This window comes from Semicossyphus pulcher, unplaced genomic scaffold (assembly GCF_022749685.1).
Source record: "Semicossyphus pulcher isolate SPU_LCO1_2020_fin unplaced genomic scaffold, fSemPul1.0.p SCAF_11, whole genome shotgun sequence".
Classification (NCBI taxonomy): Eukaryota; Metazoa; Chordata; class Actinopteri; order Labriformes; family Labridae; genus Semicossyphus; species Semicossyphus pulcher.
In genome coordinates, this window is record NW_027211615.1 from 1,355,683 (window position 1) to 1,372,205 (window position 16,523).

Below are 16,523 nucleotides of genomic sequence, written 5' to 3' on the forward strand. Positions count from 1 at the left end.
TTTAGACGAAGATATCAGAGAATTTAGCTCAGGAAGGTCAATTGGAGAAAAACAGTCAAGGTAAACATCAGGTTTTTGAGCAGTTTCCAAAGATACATCTGCACCAGTTAACGGCAGGAGGTTACAAATTTTGTCTCTAATCTTTAGGATTTTGTCATTAAAGAAGCTCATGAAATCATCACTGCTGAGGCCTATAGGAATACTTGGCTCAGTGGAGCTGTGACTCTCTGTCAGCCTGGCTACAGTGCTGAAAAGGTACCTGGGATTGTTTTTATGTTCTTCTATGAGGGAGGAGTAGTAGACACCTCGAGCATGCCGTAGGGCCTTCCTGTATTTATTAAGACTATTTTGCCAGAGTAAACGAGACTCTTCTGTTTTGGTGGATCGCCACATTCTTTCAAATTTACGCGACATTTGCTTCAAGTTACGAGTTTCTGAGTCATACCATGGAGCTAGCCTCTGTCGTTTGATAATCTTCTTTTTTAAGGGGGCAATCGAGTCTAGAGTACTTCTCAGCAAACCTGCAGTACTATCAACAAACTGATCAAGCTGAGAGGGACTAACATTAGCATAAGAGCTTTCTGTAGTAAACAGATGTGGTAAAGAATTAAAAGCAGCTGGAATTGTTTCCTTAAATTTAGCTACAGCCCTATCAGACAAACATCTTGTGAGTACATTTTTGTTAACTGGAGAGTAGTCGGTTAATAAGACATCGAATGTTACTAAATAGTGATCTGATAAAAGAGGATTTTGTGGGAGGACAATTAAGTTTTCGGTTTCAAGGCCATAAGCTAGAACAAGGTCGAGGGTGTGGTTAAAGCGGTGAGTAGGCTGGTTTACACTTTGAGTGAAACCAATAGAGTCCAAAAGGGACATAAATGCCATGCTAAGACTATCATTATCAACATCTACATGAATATTGAAGTCCCCTACAATAATTATTTTATCTGAACTCAGGACTAAATCTGATAAAAACTCTGAGAATTCAGTTAGAAAATCAGAGTATGCGCCAGGAGGGCGGTATACTATCACAAATAAAACAGGCTGTAAAGTTTTACAGGCTGGGTGTGAAAAACTCAGAACAAGGCTTTCAAAAGAGCTGAAACTAAGTTTTGGTCTAGGGTTGATTAGAAGACTAGAACTGAAGATAGCTGCCACTCCACCACCTCGACCAGTGTCTCGAGGAATATGAGTATTAAGATAACTGGGAGGAGTGGATTCATTTAAGCTGACATATTCTTCCTGACACAGCCAAGTCTCAGTTAAAGAGAGTAAATCAATATGATAATCTGATATCAGATCGTTCACTAATAGAGCTTTAGATGACAGGGATCTGATATTTAACAGACCACATTTAATTCTCATATCTTTTGGCTTAACTTCGGTTGTTGTTTTAATTTTTATTACATTTTTTTGATTTACTCCTTTTTTATTTGAGTTTGAATTAACTGTAATAAAAGGCCTGGGTTGGGGGGCAGACACAGTCTCTATAACATTAACATTTTGGCTGGGAAACTGCTCACAGGGAAGCTCAGAGGAGTGTGTAGGACTACAGCTCTGCCTCCTGGTCTCAACTCTGGTTTGTCAGGTTTTACGACTAACAAACTTAGCCATATTACGAGACAAAAGAGCTGCACCATCCAAAGTGGGATGAATGCCGTCTCTTCCGATAAGACCAGGCTTTCCCCAGAATGTCTGCCAGTTATCTATGAAGCCCACATCGTTTGCTGGGCACCACCTCGACAGCCAGCGGTTGAATGATGACATGCGGCTATACATGTCATCACTTGTCAGATTGGGCAGGGGTCCAGAGAAAACTACGGAGTCCGACATCGTCTTTGCAAATGCACACACTGACTCAACATTAATTTTAGTGACTTCCGATTGGCGTAACCGGGAGTCATTAACGCCGACATGAATTACAATCTTATCAAATTTATGATTATCCTTTGTCAGCAGTTTTAAATTTGACTCGATGTCGCCCGCTCTGGCCCCAGGAATACATTTCACTATGGCCGCTGGCTTCGCTAACTTCACGTTTCTGACTATGGAGCTGCCAATAACCAGAGTTGGTTTCTCAGCGGGTGTGTCGCTGAGTGGGGAAAACTTGTTCGAAACGTGAAGTGGTTGGTGGTGAACCGTGTGCTTCGTCTTGCGGCTATGCTTCCCTCTGAGAGTAACCCAGCCACTGCATCCCGGCTGCTCGGGAGTTGCCGGGGGAGAAGCTACGCTAGGTCGGCCCGCATCGGCTACTGGCCCTGGGGGCTTGCTGCTGACTACAGCAGCTAGCGATTCTTGGTTTTCCAAGGTGCGGAGCCGCGTCTCTAATTCCGTGATCCTCGCTTCCATAGCTCCAAAAATACTACATTTCATACAAGTACCCTTATCCGTAAAGGAGGTCGAGGTAGAGCTAAACATCTGACACACCGAACAGGGCAGATCAGGAGAGCAGGAGGGAGAAGGAGAAGACATTTCAATTGATTAAGCTAGCTGCTAAGCTAACGGCTGAGCGAGTATAAAGTTAAGGGTTTAGCAGATATGACGCTAATGCAACAGTGTGCTTGATGAAAACTAGTGTCTGTTTAAGTACACAGCAGCTGAATAACCGCAGTGATGATAATTACAGCAGATTAATCGATTTAACTCGAGCTCTAGCAGCAGCTACAAACAGCACAGAACAACACAGTAGCAGCGAGAAAACAGGAAATGACGCAATACGCTCACCTGACGCAATACGCTCATCATCTGTTTGTGACAGAATTGAGCTCTGTCAGGATGAGAGGATGACAGCCCAGCTCTGCGTGGCTAAGAGAATCAGCAAAATGATGGGACAAGTTTATCAAAACAAAGGAACGAATTAATCAAAACAAGGGAATGATTTGTTTAAAACGAGACCACGATTTACTACTTTGTGCGCTCGAAATAGCATTTTGTTGAGTTTTTTTCATTCCAAGGCCACTCTGGGGCTCCATAATAGTGGGCTGGACTGGGACAGAAATTGGCCCTGAATTTCCCTGATCGGCTTCTCACAATCAGTCAAACACACAGAACCTGGGTGTCATGATTGACGACCAGCTGACCTTTCAGATTCACAAAGCCCAGATTGCTCCTTCGTGTCAATTTGCCCTGTACATCAGGAAGATCAGAGCTCTCATAATATTGCATTGACTACTGTAGCCCCCATACTGCAGATGGTCTTCAACCAGCCCAAAACATCCACTGGCTCCAAGTTGCCACTCGCATCAAATTCAAAACCCTGTTGCCTGCTTATAAAATAGAAATTGTAACATTGTAAGTTGGTCTTTGTGAAGATGACAAAATGGGGTTATGAGTTAATCTCTGGTTTGCATGAAAGCACTGACAGGGTGAGCCTGCACCAGAAATAAGGGAAATCATGGCTGCCAAGAAATAGAGGTCAGAGGTGACTAGAATCTGGTTAAAAAGTAAGACATGAATATTTCCCACAGCAGGCCTGCTGTCTGCTCACATGCAAACCTTGGATGTCAGGGAAAGGCCAAGCTGGGGCCAGCTATGCAGTCTAGTCAGTTATAATGTAAGGATGCTTCTTTTCTTCTGCCATCTCCTCTTTGTTCTGTTACTCTTTGGTTCCTTGGAGGTCTCTGTGTTGGGTAGCACAAGATCATTAGACAGCTCATCTGTAACCTTGTAAAAACAAACTGATGTTGAGTGAGAAAGAATACCATCTACTAGTGTTAGTTTGAGTTTCTAATGTCTCTTTGGTATGGAACAGGGGTTTGTGAGATCCTGCTGCAGACCGACCATAGTCAGATTAGGTAAAAAAAACAAACTTTTAGCCCTTAAAAAGCACCCTGCAGTCTGAACTGAAATCTCCACAACACCGGCATATATTTGTGTTTTCCATTTTTGTTATTGTATGTAATCTAAAATACCAAGTAACACAATAAATTAACACCTGCGTAACGCTTCTTATTTATTGCTTCATGTTGAATGGATAAGAGCAAAGCAATGACATCTTGTTTAGTTACAAACATATAAACTAATTCATTCATACAAAACCAACACACATCAGGTATCAGGGAGTATGTCAGTCAATGCACTGATCTGATACCATCATTTATTACCCCCCCTCCCAAAAAATCTACTGGTGTCATGATAATTATTGTGTGGTTTCTCAGCAGTATTTCTTACTCATATCACTGAAGGGAACTTCAAAATTGTCTGAGTTTAAACCTGACTGATGTTCTCTGGTCTCCTTCCAATCATCATCACTGTCTTCAGTCTCAGGTTCAGAAGAGTCTTCAGTCTTGACCTCAGTCTCTGGTTTTAAATGTCTCTCTGGATCAGAGTTCCTGACTGGTTCTGCTCCTCCACATTCCTCTCCATCAGCTCCTGTTTCTGCCTCTTTATTCTCCTCAGTTTGGTTTTGATGAAGCTCTGAAGCCTTACCGCAAATACCCTTGTGTCTTGTTAACTGAGAAGGCCAAGAGAATCTTTTACCACACTCAGAGCAGCTGAAGGGTTTCTCCCCCCTGTGATGTGCCATGTGAAATGTCAGCCTCCCTTTTTGGGTAAATCTTTTACCACACTCAGAACAGTCAAAAGGTTTCTCTCCTGTGTGGATTTTCATGTGTGAGCTAAGCTGCCCTGTACGGTAAAATGTTTTACTGCAAACATAGCAACTGAAGGGTTTCTCTCCTGTGTGTACCAACATATGACTGGTCAGACTTTGTTTATAGCCAAACCTTTTACCGCATTGAGAGCAGCTGAAGGGTTTCTCTCCTGTATGAATTCTCATGTGTTGGATCAGTTGCTCTTTTAGTGGAAATCTTTTTCTGCACTCAGAGCAGCTGAAGGGTTTTTCTCCTGTGTGATTTGCCATGTGAAGTGTCAGACTCGTCTGTTGTGTAAATCTTTGACCACAATCAGAACAATTGAAGGGTTTCTCCCCCGTGTGAATTCTCATGTGTATGGTCAAATTCCCTCTCTCTGTGAATGTTTTACCACACTCAGAGCAGCGGAAGGGTTTCTCTCCTGTGTGAATTCTCATGTGTTGGGTCAGATGCTCTTTTTGTCGAAATCCTTTTCTGCATTCAGAGCAGCTGAAGGGTTTCTCTCCCGCATGAATTCTCTTGTGTATTGTCAGGTTCCCTTTCTCTGTGAATGTTTTACCACATTCAAAGCAGCGGAAGGGTTTCTCTCCTGTGTGAATTTTCAAGTGTTGGATCAGATGCTCTTTTTGTCTAAATCTCTTTCTACACTCAGAGCAGCTGAAGGGTTTTTCTCCTGTGTGAGTTCTCATGTGTTTGGTCAAATTCCCTTTCCCTTTGAATGTTTTACCACACTCAGGGCAGTTATGTGATTTCTTATCATTCTTTGTTCTCTTATGTTTAATGTTTTCCACAGCATTTAAACCTAAATGATGTTCTCTGGTCTCCTTCCAATAATCAATACTGTCATCAGTCTTGACCTCAGTCTCTGGTTCTAAATCTCTTTCTGGATCAGAGTTCCTGGTTGGTTCTGCTCCTCCACAGTCGTCTACATCAGTGCCTGTTTCTGCCTCCGTTTTCACTTCAGTTTGGTTTTGATGAAAAGCTGAAACTTGACCGCAAACACCCGTGTGTATTGTTAACTGAGAGGGGCAAGAGAATCTTTCACCACACTCAGAGCAACTGAAGGGTTTCTCCTGTATGTGCTGTGCCATGTGAAATGTCAGCCTCCCTCTTCGGGTAAATCTTTTATCACACTCAGAGCAGCTGAAGGGTTTCTCTCCTGTGTGAACCAACATATGTTCAGTCAGATGCCCTTTTCGGTAAAACTTTTTACAGCACTCAGAGCAGCTGAAGGGTTTCTCTCCTGTGTGAATTCTTCTGTGTGTGGTCAGATACTGTTTATTTTTAAATGTTTTACCACACTCAGAACAGCTATGTGATTTCTCATCATTCTTTGGTCTCTTATCTTTAAAGTTTTCCACAGAGTTTAAACCTGACTGATGTTCTCTGGTTTCCTTCCAATCATCATCACTGTCTTCAGTCTCAGGTTCAGAAGAGTCTTCAGTCTTGACCTCAGTCTCTGGTTGTAAATGTCTCTCTGGATCTGAGTTCCTGGCTGGTTCTGCTCCTCCACAGTCCTCTCCATCAGCTCCTGTTTCCATCTGTTCAGTTTGTCTCTGATGAAGCTGTGAGGACTGAGGTTTCTCTTCATCATCTTCACTCTTCACAGTGACAATAGTGAAGGGGAACTTGATGGTATCAGCCTCCTCTAGTTCTTGAAGCTGCTTTCCCTCCTGACTGATCCAGAATTCCTCCTGTTCCTCTTTAATGTGGGGGGGCTCAGTGTCCTCCTGGTCCAGACTGGGGCTCCACTCCTGCCGTTCAGGGGGAAGCTCTTGTTTAATCACCAACAGCTGCTGGACGTCTGCAGGTAAAGAAATTAAAACATATGTTAAAGAAATTCACCACCAAATGTTTACGTAAATCTAAAAAACTTTTTGTTGATGAAGATATAAACTTTGTCATCATAGCTGGGGACTGTTGTCAGCTGTACTTATGAAAATCTCGTGTTTCGGCCAAATGACATTGTGAAACTTTGCCTGCTCCCGGTTCATTGATCACTATGCAGGGGGTTAACAGTGGATTACATCGGTTTACATACATCAACCAGAGAAGACATGGATCAAAATATTTTTTCATTACTGTTTAGAAAAAAGCCCTTTAGCATAAACAAATGGCACTACAGATTTATTCCATGCAAAAATATTAACATGACACCATCACATCATTTGCAATAATTAAAAAGACCAACATCTGTAAAATAAACCTGGGCATAAGAAAATTACATTAGCAAACGGCAGATAATATCACCAACTTCTTCTTCCAACAGTCAATTGAACTGAACTCCGCTGTGTAGAAGGAAAGGCTTGGATTTGAGAAAAAAAAGACAGTTAGGTGTAGTTTGATCCAAATCTTCAGCATTATTAGAAACTGTGCTGATTGGCCTGTCATTTAAGATTTCCCCAATTCAAAGAAAAGCCAGTCAGCCATTTTCATCATTCTTTCTTGATACATTTTCAGAACATTCTTAAATTGCTTCTTTTTTTTTACCTCCTGCTCAGCTCTAACCAGGTTGGTTCTGTTGTCTGATCTGTGGTGTTGGGACCTCACCATGAGCTCAAACAAAGAGGGAAGGAAAAGAAGCCTAAACAAAGAAGGACCACATGGAAAAACGCTACAATGACCTGGTCTACCTCCATTGGAGGAAACCTTGTGGTAAACCCAGGGAGGTCATGTGACCTAGCCATGAAGTCACACAGGACATAAAAGAGCCTGACTCATCCCACATTGCCTTTCCACAGCAAGTGTAAGATTGAGACTGATTTTTCCTTTTTGGTTATAATTCCCTGATCCCAGGGTGGTGCCCTGTAGTCGTGGAAAATGTATTTCTCATTTTTATACCAAGCAGACATCAAGTTGTGGTTGAGTGTGTTTCAGTGTACACACGCACACACACACAAAATAGTTTTTCTGTTCATAATATTTTGATGTTCAATGTACTCAACACTATTACATATTGGAGTGTAAAACTTTTGAGGCAAATATGCAATAACTCATTTAAAACGCAGAATAAACTGACAGGCCAAATCCTTTATTTTAAAACCACAAAAAAATGAAAATTGTTTAAACAATTTAAAAGTTGTTGCTAATCATTCACATAATACTGGCACAATAGAAAAACAACTTTGTCGTATGGCTTTAGTATATTGACTTTATTTCTATTTTGCATGTTTTTCATGATTCTGATACTTGATTCTGAAATTGGCATTTAAGGGGTTAACGTTTTAAAGATGTACACATTTTTTGGTATAAATTAACAGGACTGAAGCAAGGGAAACGATTCCATTCAGTGAAAGTGGAATAAAATATTGATATACAGTCCAGTGCAAAAGTTTTAGGCAGATGTGAAAAAATGCCGTAAACTAAGAATGCTTTCAAAAACGGAAGTGTTAATATTCATTCATTCATTTTTAATCAATGAACAAAATGCAGTGAATGAACAGAAGATAAATCTAAATCTAATCAATATTTGGTGTGACCACCCTTTGCCTTCAAAACAGCATCAATTCTCGGCTGGTAGGTTGTTCCAAACATCCAAATCCTTCTGTCTCTTCATGTAATCCCAGACAGACTCCATGATGTTGAGATCAGGGCTCTGTGGGGGCCATACCATCACTTCCAGGACTTCTTGTTCTTCTTCACGCTGAATATAGTTCTTAATGACATTGGCTGTATGTTTGGGGTCGTTGTCCTGCTGCAGAATACATTTGGGGCCAATCATGCGCCTCCCTGATGGTATTGCATGATGGATAAGTATCTGCCTGTATTTCTCAGCATTGAGGCGACATTAATCCTGACTAAATCTCCAACTCCATTTGCAGAAATGCAGCCCCAAACTTGCAAGGAACCTCCACCATGCTTCACTGTTGCCTGCAGACACTCATTACTATACCGCTCTCCAGCCCTTCGGCAAACAAACTGCCTTCTGCTACAGCCAAATATTTCACATTTGGACTCATCAGTCCAGAGCGCCTGCTGCCATTTTTCTGCACCTATGTTCCTATGTTTTTGTGCATAGTTGAGTCGCTTGGCTTTGTTTCCATGTCGGAAGCTTTTTGGCGGCAACTCTTCCATGAAGACCACCTCTGGCCAGACTTCTCCGGACAGTAGATGGGTGTACCTGGGTCCCACTGGTTTCTGCCAGTTCTGTGCTGATGGCACTGCTAGACATCTTCTGATTACAAAGGGAAATAAGCTCAATGTGTTTTTCATCTGCTGCACTAAGTTACCTTGGCCGACCACTGCGTCTACGATCCTCAACGTCGCCCGTTTCTTTGTGCTTCTTCAAAAGAGCTTGAACAGCACATCTTGAAACCCCAGTGTGCTTTGAAATCTTTGTCTGGGAGAGACCTTGCTGATGCAGTATAACTACCTTGTGTCTTGTTGCTGTGCTCAGTCTTGCCATGGTGTCTGACCTGTGACATGAAACTGTCTTCCACAACCTCACCTTGGTAGCAGAGTTTGTCTGTTCCTCACCCAGTTTTAAGCTGTTTCTGTTTCACTTAATGACTGTGTTTCAACCTACATGTGACACTGATGATCATTAGCACCTGTTTGGTATAACTGGTTGATCATACACCTGACTATAATCCTATAAAATCCCTGACTGTGTGCTCCTGTAAGTGTTCCTGTAACAAGTGATGCTGGTTTGAAAGCAAAGCGTGGTAACACTAAATATTGATTTGATTTAGATTTTTCTTTTGTTCGCTCACTGATCATTTTGTAAAGTGATAAAAATAAACAATTATTATTTATATCTTTGAAAGCATTCTTAGTTTACAGCATTTTTTCACACCTGCCTAAAACTTTTGCACAGTACTAACAGCAATAATAAATAATAACCTCAACTAGATTAATCTAAAATATAAACTAACATACATCTAAATATAAACATATCTGAAAAGTAAACCTACTCAAGTAAATCTAAATTAGAAAACTAACATACAACTTAAATGTAAACAAACATTGCAGGGAGGTAGAGGTGTTAACCCACTTCAATATTGCACATACTCACATACTATCGCAAATGTTTTAACAAACATCAGTCCTTATCATCATTATTTTTTGTGCTGTATTAGATTATAACAAAGAAACTCACCTCTAGCCCATGTAAAATTTCTACTAAAATTCTACAGCTGCTCATCAACACAGACATCCTTTCCTGGGTTGTAGAGAAGTGGGAGGCGAGCGGTCCACATTTCCCAGATGTCCCTGAACGCAGCCAGCTTGTTATCCCTCAAACGCAGGCAGATGCTGATGAGCCTATAGGTGTCATGTGACACGGTGGCCCGGAAGATGGCCTTGTCTATGTGGTGATCCCACAGGCTGCGCGTGGACTCGTTGCGGGACCTATATACACCAGCCAGCAGTAGCAGCCCCATGTATGCCCGCAGGTCAGTGGCATCAATATCCCTTCAGTCTGGGATTGTACGTCTCCCCTGCAGGTTTGTGTGATCTATGATCAGCTTCATGACATCGTCGTTGATGAACAAATTTAAACTGTCCATCAGGGTGTTGATTCTGGCAGTGGCGTAATGGGTGGGTCCTGGGATCATTCCAGAAACTGTAGGAATATATTGCTGTGTATCGGTGTTGGTGGGGGCCCACTAAATTTCCCCACTTCTCGAAATCCATCCCACTGTCTCCCCTTCCCCGCTGTCAGAGGACACATCTGAGGAGTCGGAGGAGGAATCAGACACAGGGTGGTATTCCTCTTCTGCAGTACCTGTGTCCTCCATGTCAGATTCCTCTTGCTCGCTGTCAGACTCAGACTCCATAGTGAAGTCCAAAGCTGCCTGCACATCTTCCTCTGTAAAGGCTCACTCCATCTTGCCAGGTTAGAAATTACTAGGCCCCCAACAGTGCGACAGTGCCACCGAGTGGAAATAGCATGTACTCTCTCCAGATGCCAAATATGGTAAAAAATTATGACATCAGCTGGAAAATAGTAAAAATTAAAAATTCCAAAGGCAAAAGCCCAGAATTACACCCAAAAATAATACAATACATGTTTTATGCTTTGATGGCTGTGGGATCAAAAATTTCGGTTTGAATGGGTTTCAATTACGCATTTTTTGCAGTCAACAGTACTAATGTAACAATTTGGTTTACACAATGTATTTTAGACTTATTGTAGGAGTGCGCTGGAAATTCCAAGATCAAACAAAAATACACAATCTTGCCAAAATGTATGCCATATGCATGAACACACCCCAAATTATCCAAAAAATATGAATAAGCTGCACGTAAAATGCATGAAACCATACATGTACCATACAGTCTTCACTGTTGTAAATGTGCAGACACAGTGATTCAAGGTGAATCATGTGCAAAGTTTAGCAGTAAAATGAATCATGTGCAAAGTTTAGGAGGAGCATAACAAATAACACCACTTTTAACACCAGTTTGTTGTTCACATTCACAGTGTATTGTTCTGTATGGGAAAGGTGAGGTGCATCCCTAGGATGCATGGATAGTGAGTTTACTGCATCCTTTAGATTTAAATGCATCAGGGACGCAGGACGCGCATCACCGCCTACCTACAGGCAGAAATGAAATCTGCAAAGCATGTAGTGAAGCTGGAGTTACAGGCCTGCTTTGAATGCACTGATTGTACACTGACTGAGTGTTTTTTAAGCGGCAGCCACAAACCTTGATGCACTCTCTGACTCTATACATTATATATCAGTTTTTGTGAGGAAAAAACACATTTTGGATCCAAGACCCTTTCATTGAAACACTAGCTGATGGCTTCAGCAGCCGAGAAGACGAACAGTTTATTGATGTCACCTCTCATCCAACAATGAGGCTATAATTATGATTATTAATATTAATAAAAGAATATCAGTCGGAATGACTAATTACGGGGCACCACCCTGGGATCAGGGAATAATAACCAAGAAGTAGAAAAGTCTGTCTTAATATTACACTTATAAAATATAAATATTGTTATTAAATAATCAATATTTTCAATTAAATGTGAAAAGGGGAAGGTATGAATCAGAGCACTGACCTTTGCAACCAGCCATAATCAATGTAAATACACAATTAATCACAAACATGCAGCACCAATCAAAATCAATGACACTTAATCAAACAAATTACTATCAAACCTAAACTAAGAGCAGTTATTTACAAAGCACAAAGCAGAAGCACACGTGTGTGTGTGTGTGTGTGTGTGTGTGTGTGTGTGTGTGTGTGTGTGTGTGTGTGTGAGAGAGAGAGAGAGAGACAGCGAGTAAGTGGGGGTGCAGAGAGAAAGAGGACAAGATGGCGACGCTCCCACGAAGGTGGTCGCGCCGCGCATGTGTTCAAAATGGTGGATCAAGTCTACGTTGAACAAAGAAAATGAAGGTGGCCTGTCCTGATAAACTACACAAGCTGGTGTGGAAAAAGCTAAGCTTTGTGCTCACGCGATCTGTACCATGAAGGTGTGTGTATGTCGGTTAGTACAAAGGAGGACAAAGATATGCCGGTGAGGCAAAACAAAGCAGCTCGAACTAGCCGCAGTCAGACTCAGTAAATGTAACTCAGCGGATGATCACAGATCATCAGCTGTGACACTGGACCTTTAAACCAATCTAAAGGCAGCTTACTGATCTCAGTGTGGTAGTTGAGTTAAAACAAACACAGCAGCAAAACACAAGCATAAATGGGACACGGCGGTCCACAATCAATCAAACAAAAAGCAGCAGTTTCACATGAATAAGTAAACACACTTTCTAAGCTATCTCTGCCCAGACAAAAGCCTCTCACTTGAGATCACACTCGGTAGTGATCAGTGTGTGTTTTGTCCAGTGTTCGGCGTGATCCTTGGTGTGAACAAAGGTGGATCCGTGAACGGATTCGGGCAGATTGTCTCTGTGCGGGTGAGTGGGAAAACAAGCTTCTGTTGGTGGAGGAGACATTGTCTGTGTCGGTCCTTCTGCTGGTGATGAGATGCGGTGCAGCGATGCGTTCATGTTACTTAGAAAAAATAGGAACTTTAAAAAACTGTCTCTGTTTAATCAGCGTGGAGCTGATTGCGTGCTGGTGCAGTTGAAGTTAACTTGAACAAGAAAAATTACCTCCGTCAGGACTCAAGTCGCTGTGGAAAGGCTAGAAGGGAAAATGTACCTCCTAATGCAACAACTAGCATACATTGCGTGTGACAGCAGCAGCATCGCGTGCCAACAGTTTACATGCAGATGACAAAACAGGATGCAGCCCCTGGAATTTGGGACACAGCTACAGACTCTGATGCACTGATGAAGGGCTGCACAAAAGTGATATCAGATTGACTTTTCCTGCTGATAAGTCGTGGAAAACCAGTTGCACTGGAGCATATCACAAATGCGATGGTGAAACAATTTATTTACTCCTCTATTCAGCTACAGACGCAAAAGACGTGATGGCGTTGAACAAGAGAAGCCAAAAGCAGATAGCGCCCTCTACGGTTTAAGAAATAGTACTGAGATTCATCTCTTCATCTTATCAATTTGTCTCGTCACTTATCGATTTTCAACTGCATTGCGAGGTATCGTTACATCCCTACAGGACTAGAAGAGTAAATCTTGCAAAGATGATTTTGATCAAATTGTTTATCCCACGGAGTTGGGTAACAAAAAGTCCATTTTGAGAAAATCAGTTAAAAGCAATGAATGCTGTTACCAAGCAGCAACCTCCGATGTTGGAAAATGAAGCCAATGCAGAAGTGCAAAAAACCGCAGTTCCTCGAGTGGCCACTCGAGGCTGGCTCCAGAAAACAAGAAATAACATTATTGCAGGTGGGAAAATGTTCATTTTCTTCAGCTGAAATAAACATGTTTACAGCCTGGTACAAAAAACAGTTTTGTTATAAATGGCTCATTTTATTGTTCAAGATAACTGTACGGGGGTGAATTTTTTTTTATAACACACCCGTTTTACTTATATTAAGCCTTACATTATAGGGGCTGGATCACTTGAATGACAGGTGGATCCTGCTGGCTGTCTGCTAGACTTCAACACAGACACACAGACACTGAGCTCAACTTCATCTGTTTGTGTTGTTGGAGCCGCTAGCTACGCTGAGGAGCATATAGCCTAGCTTCTTAACCATAGCTGGCTGATTTGTGTGGCCCGCCCATAGTCCTCAGCCATAGGCTTCAGCTTGTTCGCGCTCCGCCTCTTTGCCTCTGGATTAGCCGGCTCTGGCATTTCCAATATGGCGCCCCCCAGCGCAAAACAATTCTGGCTTTAAAACGCTTCTTCAGAAACCAATGGGTGACGTCACTGAGACTACGTCCATTATTTATACAGTCTATGGCTGTTAAACGTTAAAAATTTCATTGATGCATGTTGAAATATCACTTTGAATTGCTTCCTCTGTAAAAGTAGTTTGTTTTTTTAAGTTCAATGTCACACACAAGTTGCAATTCTATATGTTCTGCATGCAGTGTTCTAAATCGTAACAACATTTAGTCTGATAGTGTGTTTAAGTGTGTATGGATGTATGTTTATGTGTCGATGTATAAGGTGAAGGGTAGGGTGGGCATCAAATTATTTTACTCTAACAAAGGGGGCCCTGCACAAAAAGTATGGGAACCACTGTATTATGGTAACATCATATCAGGCCTCCATGTCTGACTCTTTACATTACATTTAAACATTTTACTTAGACTATTATTTGTACACTGTACATTGTCTCTGTAGGTCATAAAGTAACTTTTGCACATACACCAAAGGCATACCTTACGCCATAATATGAATTTATATTTACATTGTTTATTTTATTTTATTTAAGTTTCTTGACAGCAGGAATACTCTGTGCACTCCTTTTGCATTTTTTTTAAATCTTATATTATGCTTACCATAATGCACCAATAGCACAAGACAAATTCCTTGTATTTAACAGAATAGCTTTTCTCAGACAGATTTTTCCAAAACTCCAACATTTATATAAATAAATAAAAAATAAAAAACCTTAAATGTTTTAGTATAATAATGAATAGATCTATCTATCGCTATGTGCAATGTAGTGTAGTACAAGTAGATGGTTGCTTAATCTCTAACTAAGTTAATCGAATCTGTATAAAAGTTAATGTACTTTCACTACTGATTTTCACAAATACTATGAAGCGCTATCAGACATATTATAATCATGACACCACAGCCACTAAAGAGTCTTTAAGTCCAGTAAACAAAGTATGTTCTTAGCAGGAGCTAGCTGCGGCTAACACGCTCTGTGCGTCTATGAACGTTAGCTAAAGGCTCGGCTCCCTGAAACATTAGCAGGAAACACGTTTCCAGCAGTGAAAGAAAACCAACCTGCTCTCCGCAGCTTTATTTCAGGTGTTAAAATCACATCCAGCAGTTTTCTTTGGCGGCGGAGCTCCTCTTCGTATCCGGATGTTGATGTTTGTCCTGCCTCGTCTCTGATAACCGCAGCGAGCAGCCGCCGTCTGAATAAATCTTTAAGATCCTGAAACCCGGACATTTTCCACACATCCAAGAGTCAAAGAAGGAAAAGAAAACTAAACGCTGACGTCTTTTCTACGATTACTCTGCTCCTTTAGGACGCTAGCACATCCATATATGCTAACTGTGCTCTGCCGGAGAAAGCCTTCGACACCCGGAAACAAAAATACTACTTCCGGTACGCTCATCTGGCCTATAGATTAAAGCAGAGCTTTATTTTTCATAGCCCATTATTTGTAGTCGAGGTACAGATGGAAAGTTGGTTTTGGAAAAGCTCTTAGTTGTCATAAGAACCACCTTTACAGCAAAGCAGCCGTTGATCAATGAAACTCCTAGATCTCAGGCTGCGAACAAAAAATTAACTTGTGTTTACTTCTTGTTTTATGTGGTTACTACATATGAAAGTATTAAAGTAAGTAAATAAAGTAAACACATTAAACATGTAAACAGAAAAAAAATCTTAAAAATATTTAAAATAGTGAAGCTGCTACAATGTTGAGTATAATATAAAGTGGAATATAATCATGTGATATCATGGTAGGTTATTGCAAACTTGAAAACAAAAGATAAAATGAAATAATCTTTTGGGATCTTGGGGATTCTCTATTTTCTAAAAGGCTCAACATTCAACAAAGCAGTGAGTAAATCCATGAATTATCTCTCAATAGCCCTTTTTACACTGCAGTTCTGCCAAGGCGCCATAACAAAGCAATGCCATCATGTCGCCTATGTCATTTTACATTGAACCATGCAAGCTGCCCCAGTATGTGTTTTTACAGCGTACAGGTGTTGCAGAAGCAAAATGTGCACAAGTGAAGGGAGTAAGCTACACTTATGTTATATAAAAACTTGTTTCTTTACAGCCCTATAGTTTATCTGTGAAAGGACTACACTGCAGACTGGATTCTCAGTTAACTGTGAAAAACAAAAAGATCATCACAGTTAGCACACAGATCTATGCTTTAAAGCATCTGTCTCCTCACCGCACTGAATTAACATAAACTGAAATGAAACGCTCGTGGGTCTCATGAACCGCAAATGGACTCAGAGGTCAGGCTTAGGGTGATAGGTCTCTCCAGGGACAACCTCATAACACTCTTGGCCTTAAATTAATTATGTGCATAAGGAAGATACTCACTACCCTTAGGTAAGAATGATTACATTGCCATTCTGTATTTGGACCTTATATGGAATAGAGTAGATAGACACGACCGCATCTGAAAGGATAAATACTGAGCATGAGGAATGGTCCATTAGAATTGACTTTGCATTACACTGCACCGGCAAGTGTATTGTTTCCGTCACTTCTCCTTGATCAAGATATATAAACTCCTTCAACTTAAACCATCTGGGTCTCCCGAATCTTTTTCCTCTTCTTCGCAGTTGAGCTTCATGAAATTCTTAAACAGTGAGCTGGACATGGACAAAACAATTGGTCCTGGCATTTTTCCCTCACAATCAGTTGAACACCCGGAACCTGGGTGTCATGAGTGA

At 41.2% G+C, this 16,523-nt stretch overlaps 1 protein-coding gene across 1 annotated transcript; it reads right to left on the reverse strand.

Moving 5' to 3' along the window:
* Positions 1-3,953: 3,953 nt before the first annotated feature.
* LOC138611028 (zinc finger protein 665-like) lies at positions 3,954-15,099 on the reverse strand. The gene is made up of 2 exons (XM_069683910.1): positions 14,880-15,099; positions 3,954-6,396 (listed from the first exon to the last, which is right to left on the reverse strand). The coding sequence occupies exons 1-2, from the start codon at positions 15,046-15,048 to the stop codon at positions 4,154-4,156; spliced, it is 2,412 nt and encodes an 803-aa protein (XP_069540011.1). The 5' UTR covers positions 15,049-15,099; the 3' UTR covers positions 3,954-4,153.
* Positions 15,100-16,523: the final 1,424 nt, after the last annotated feature.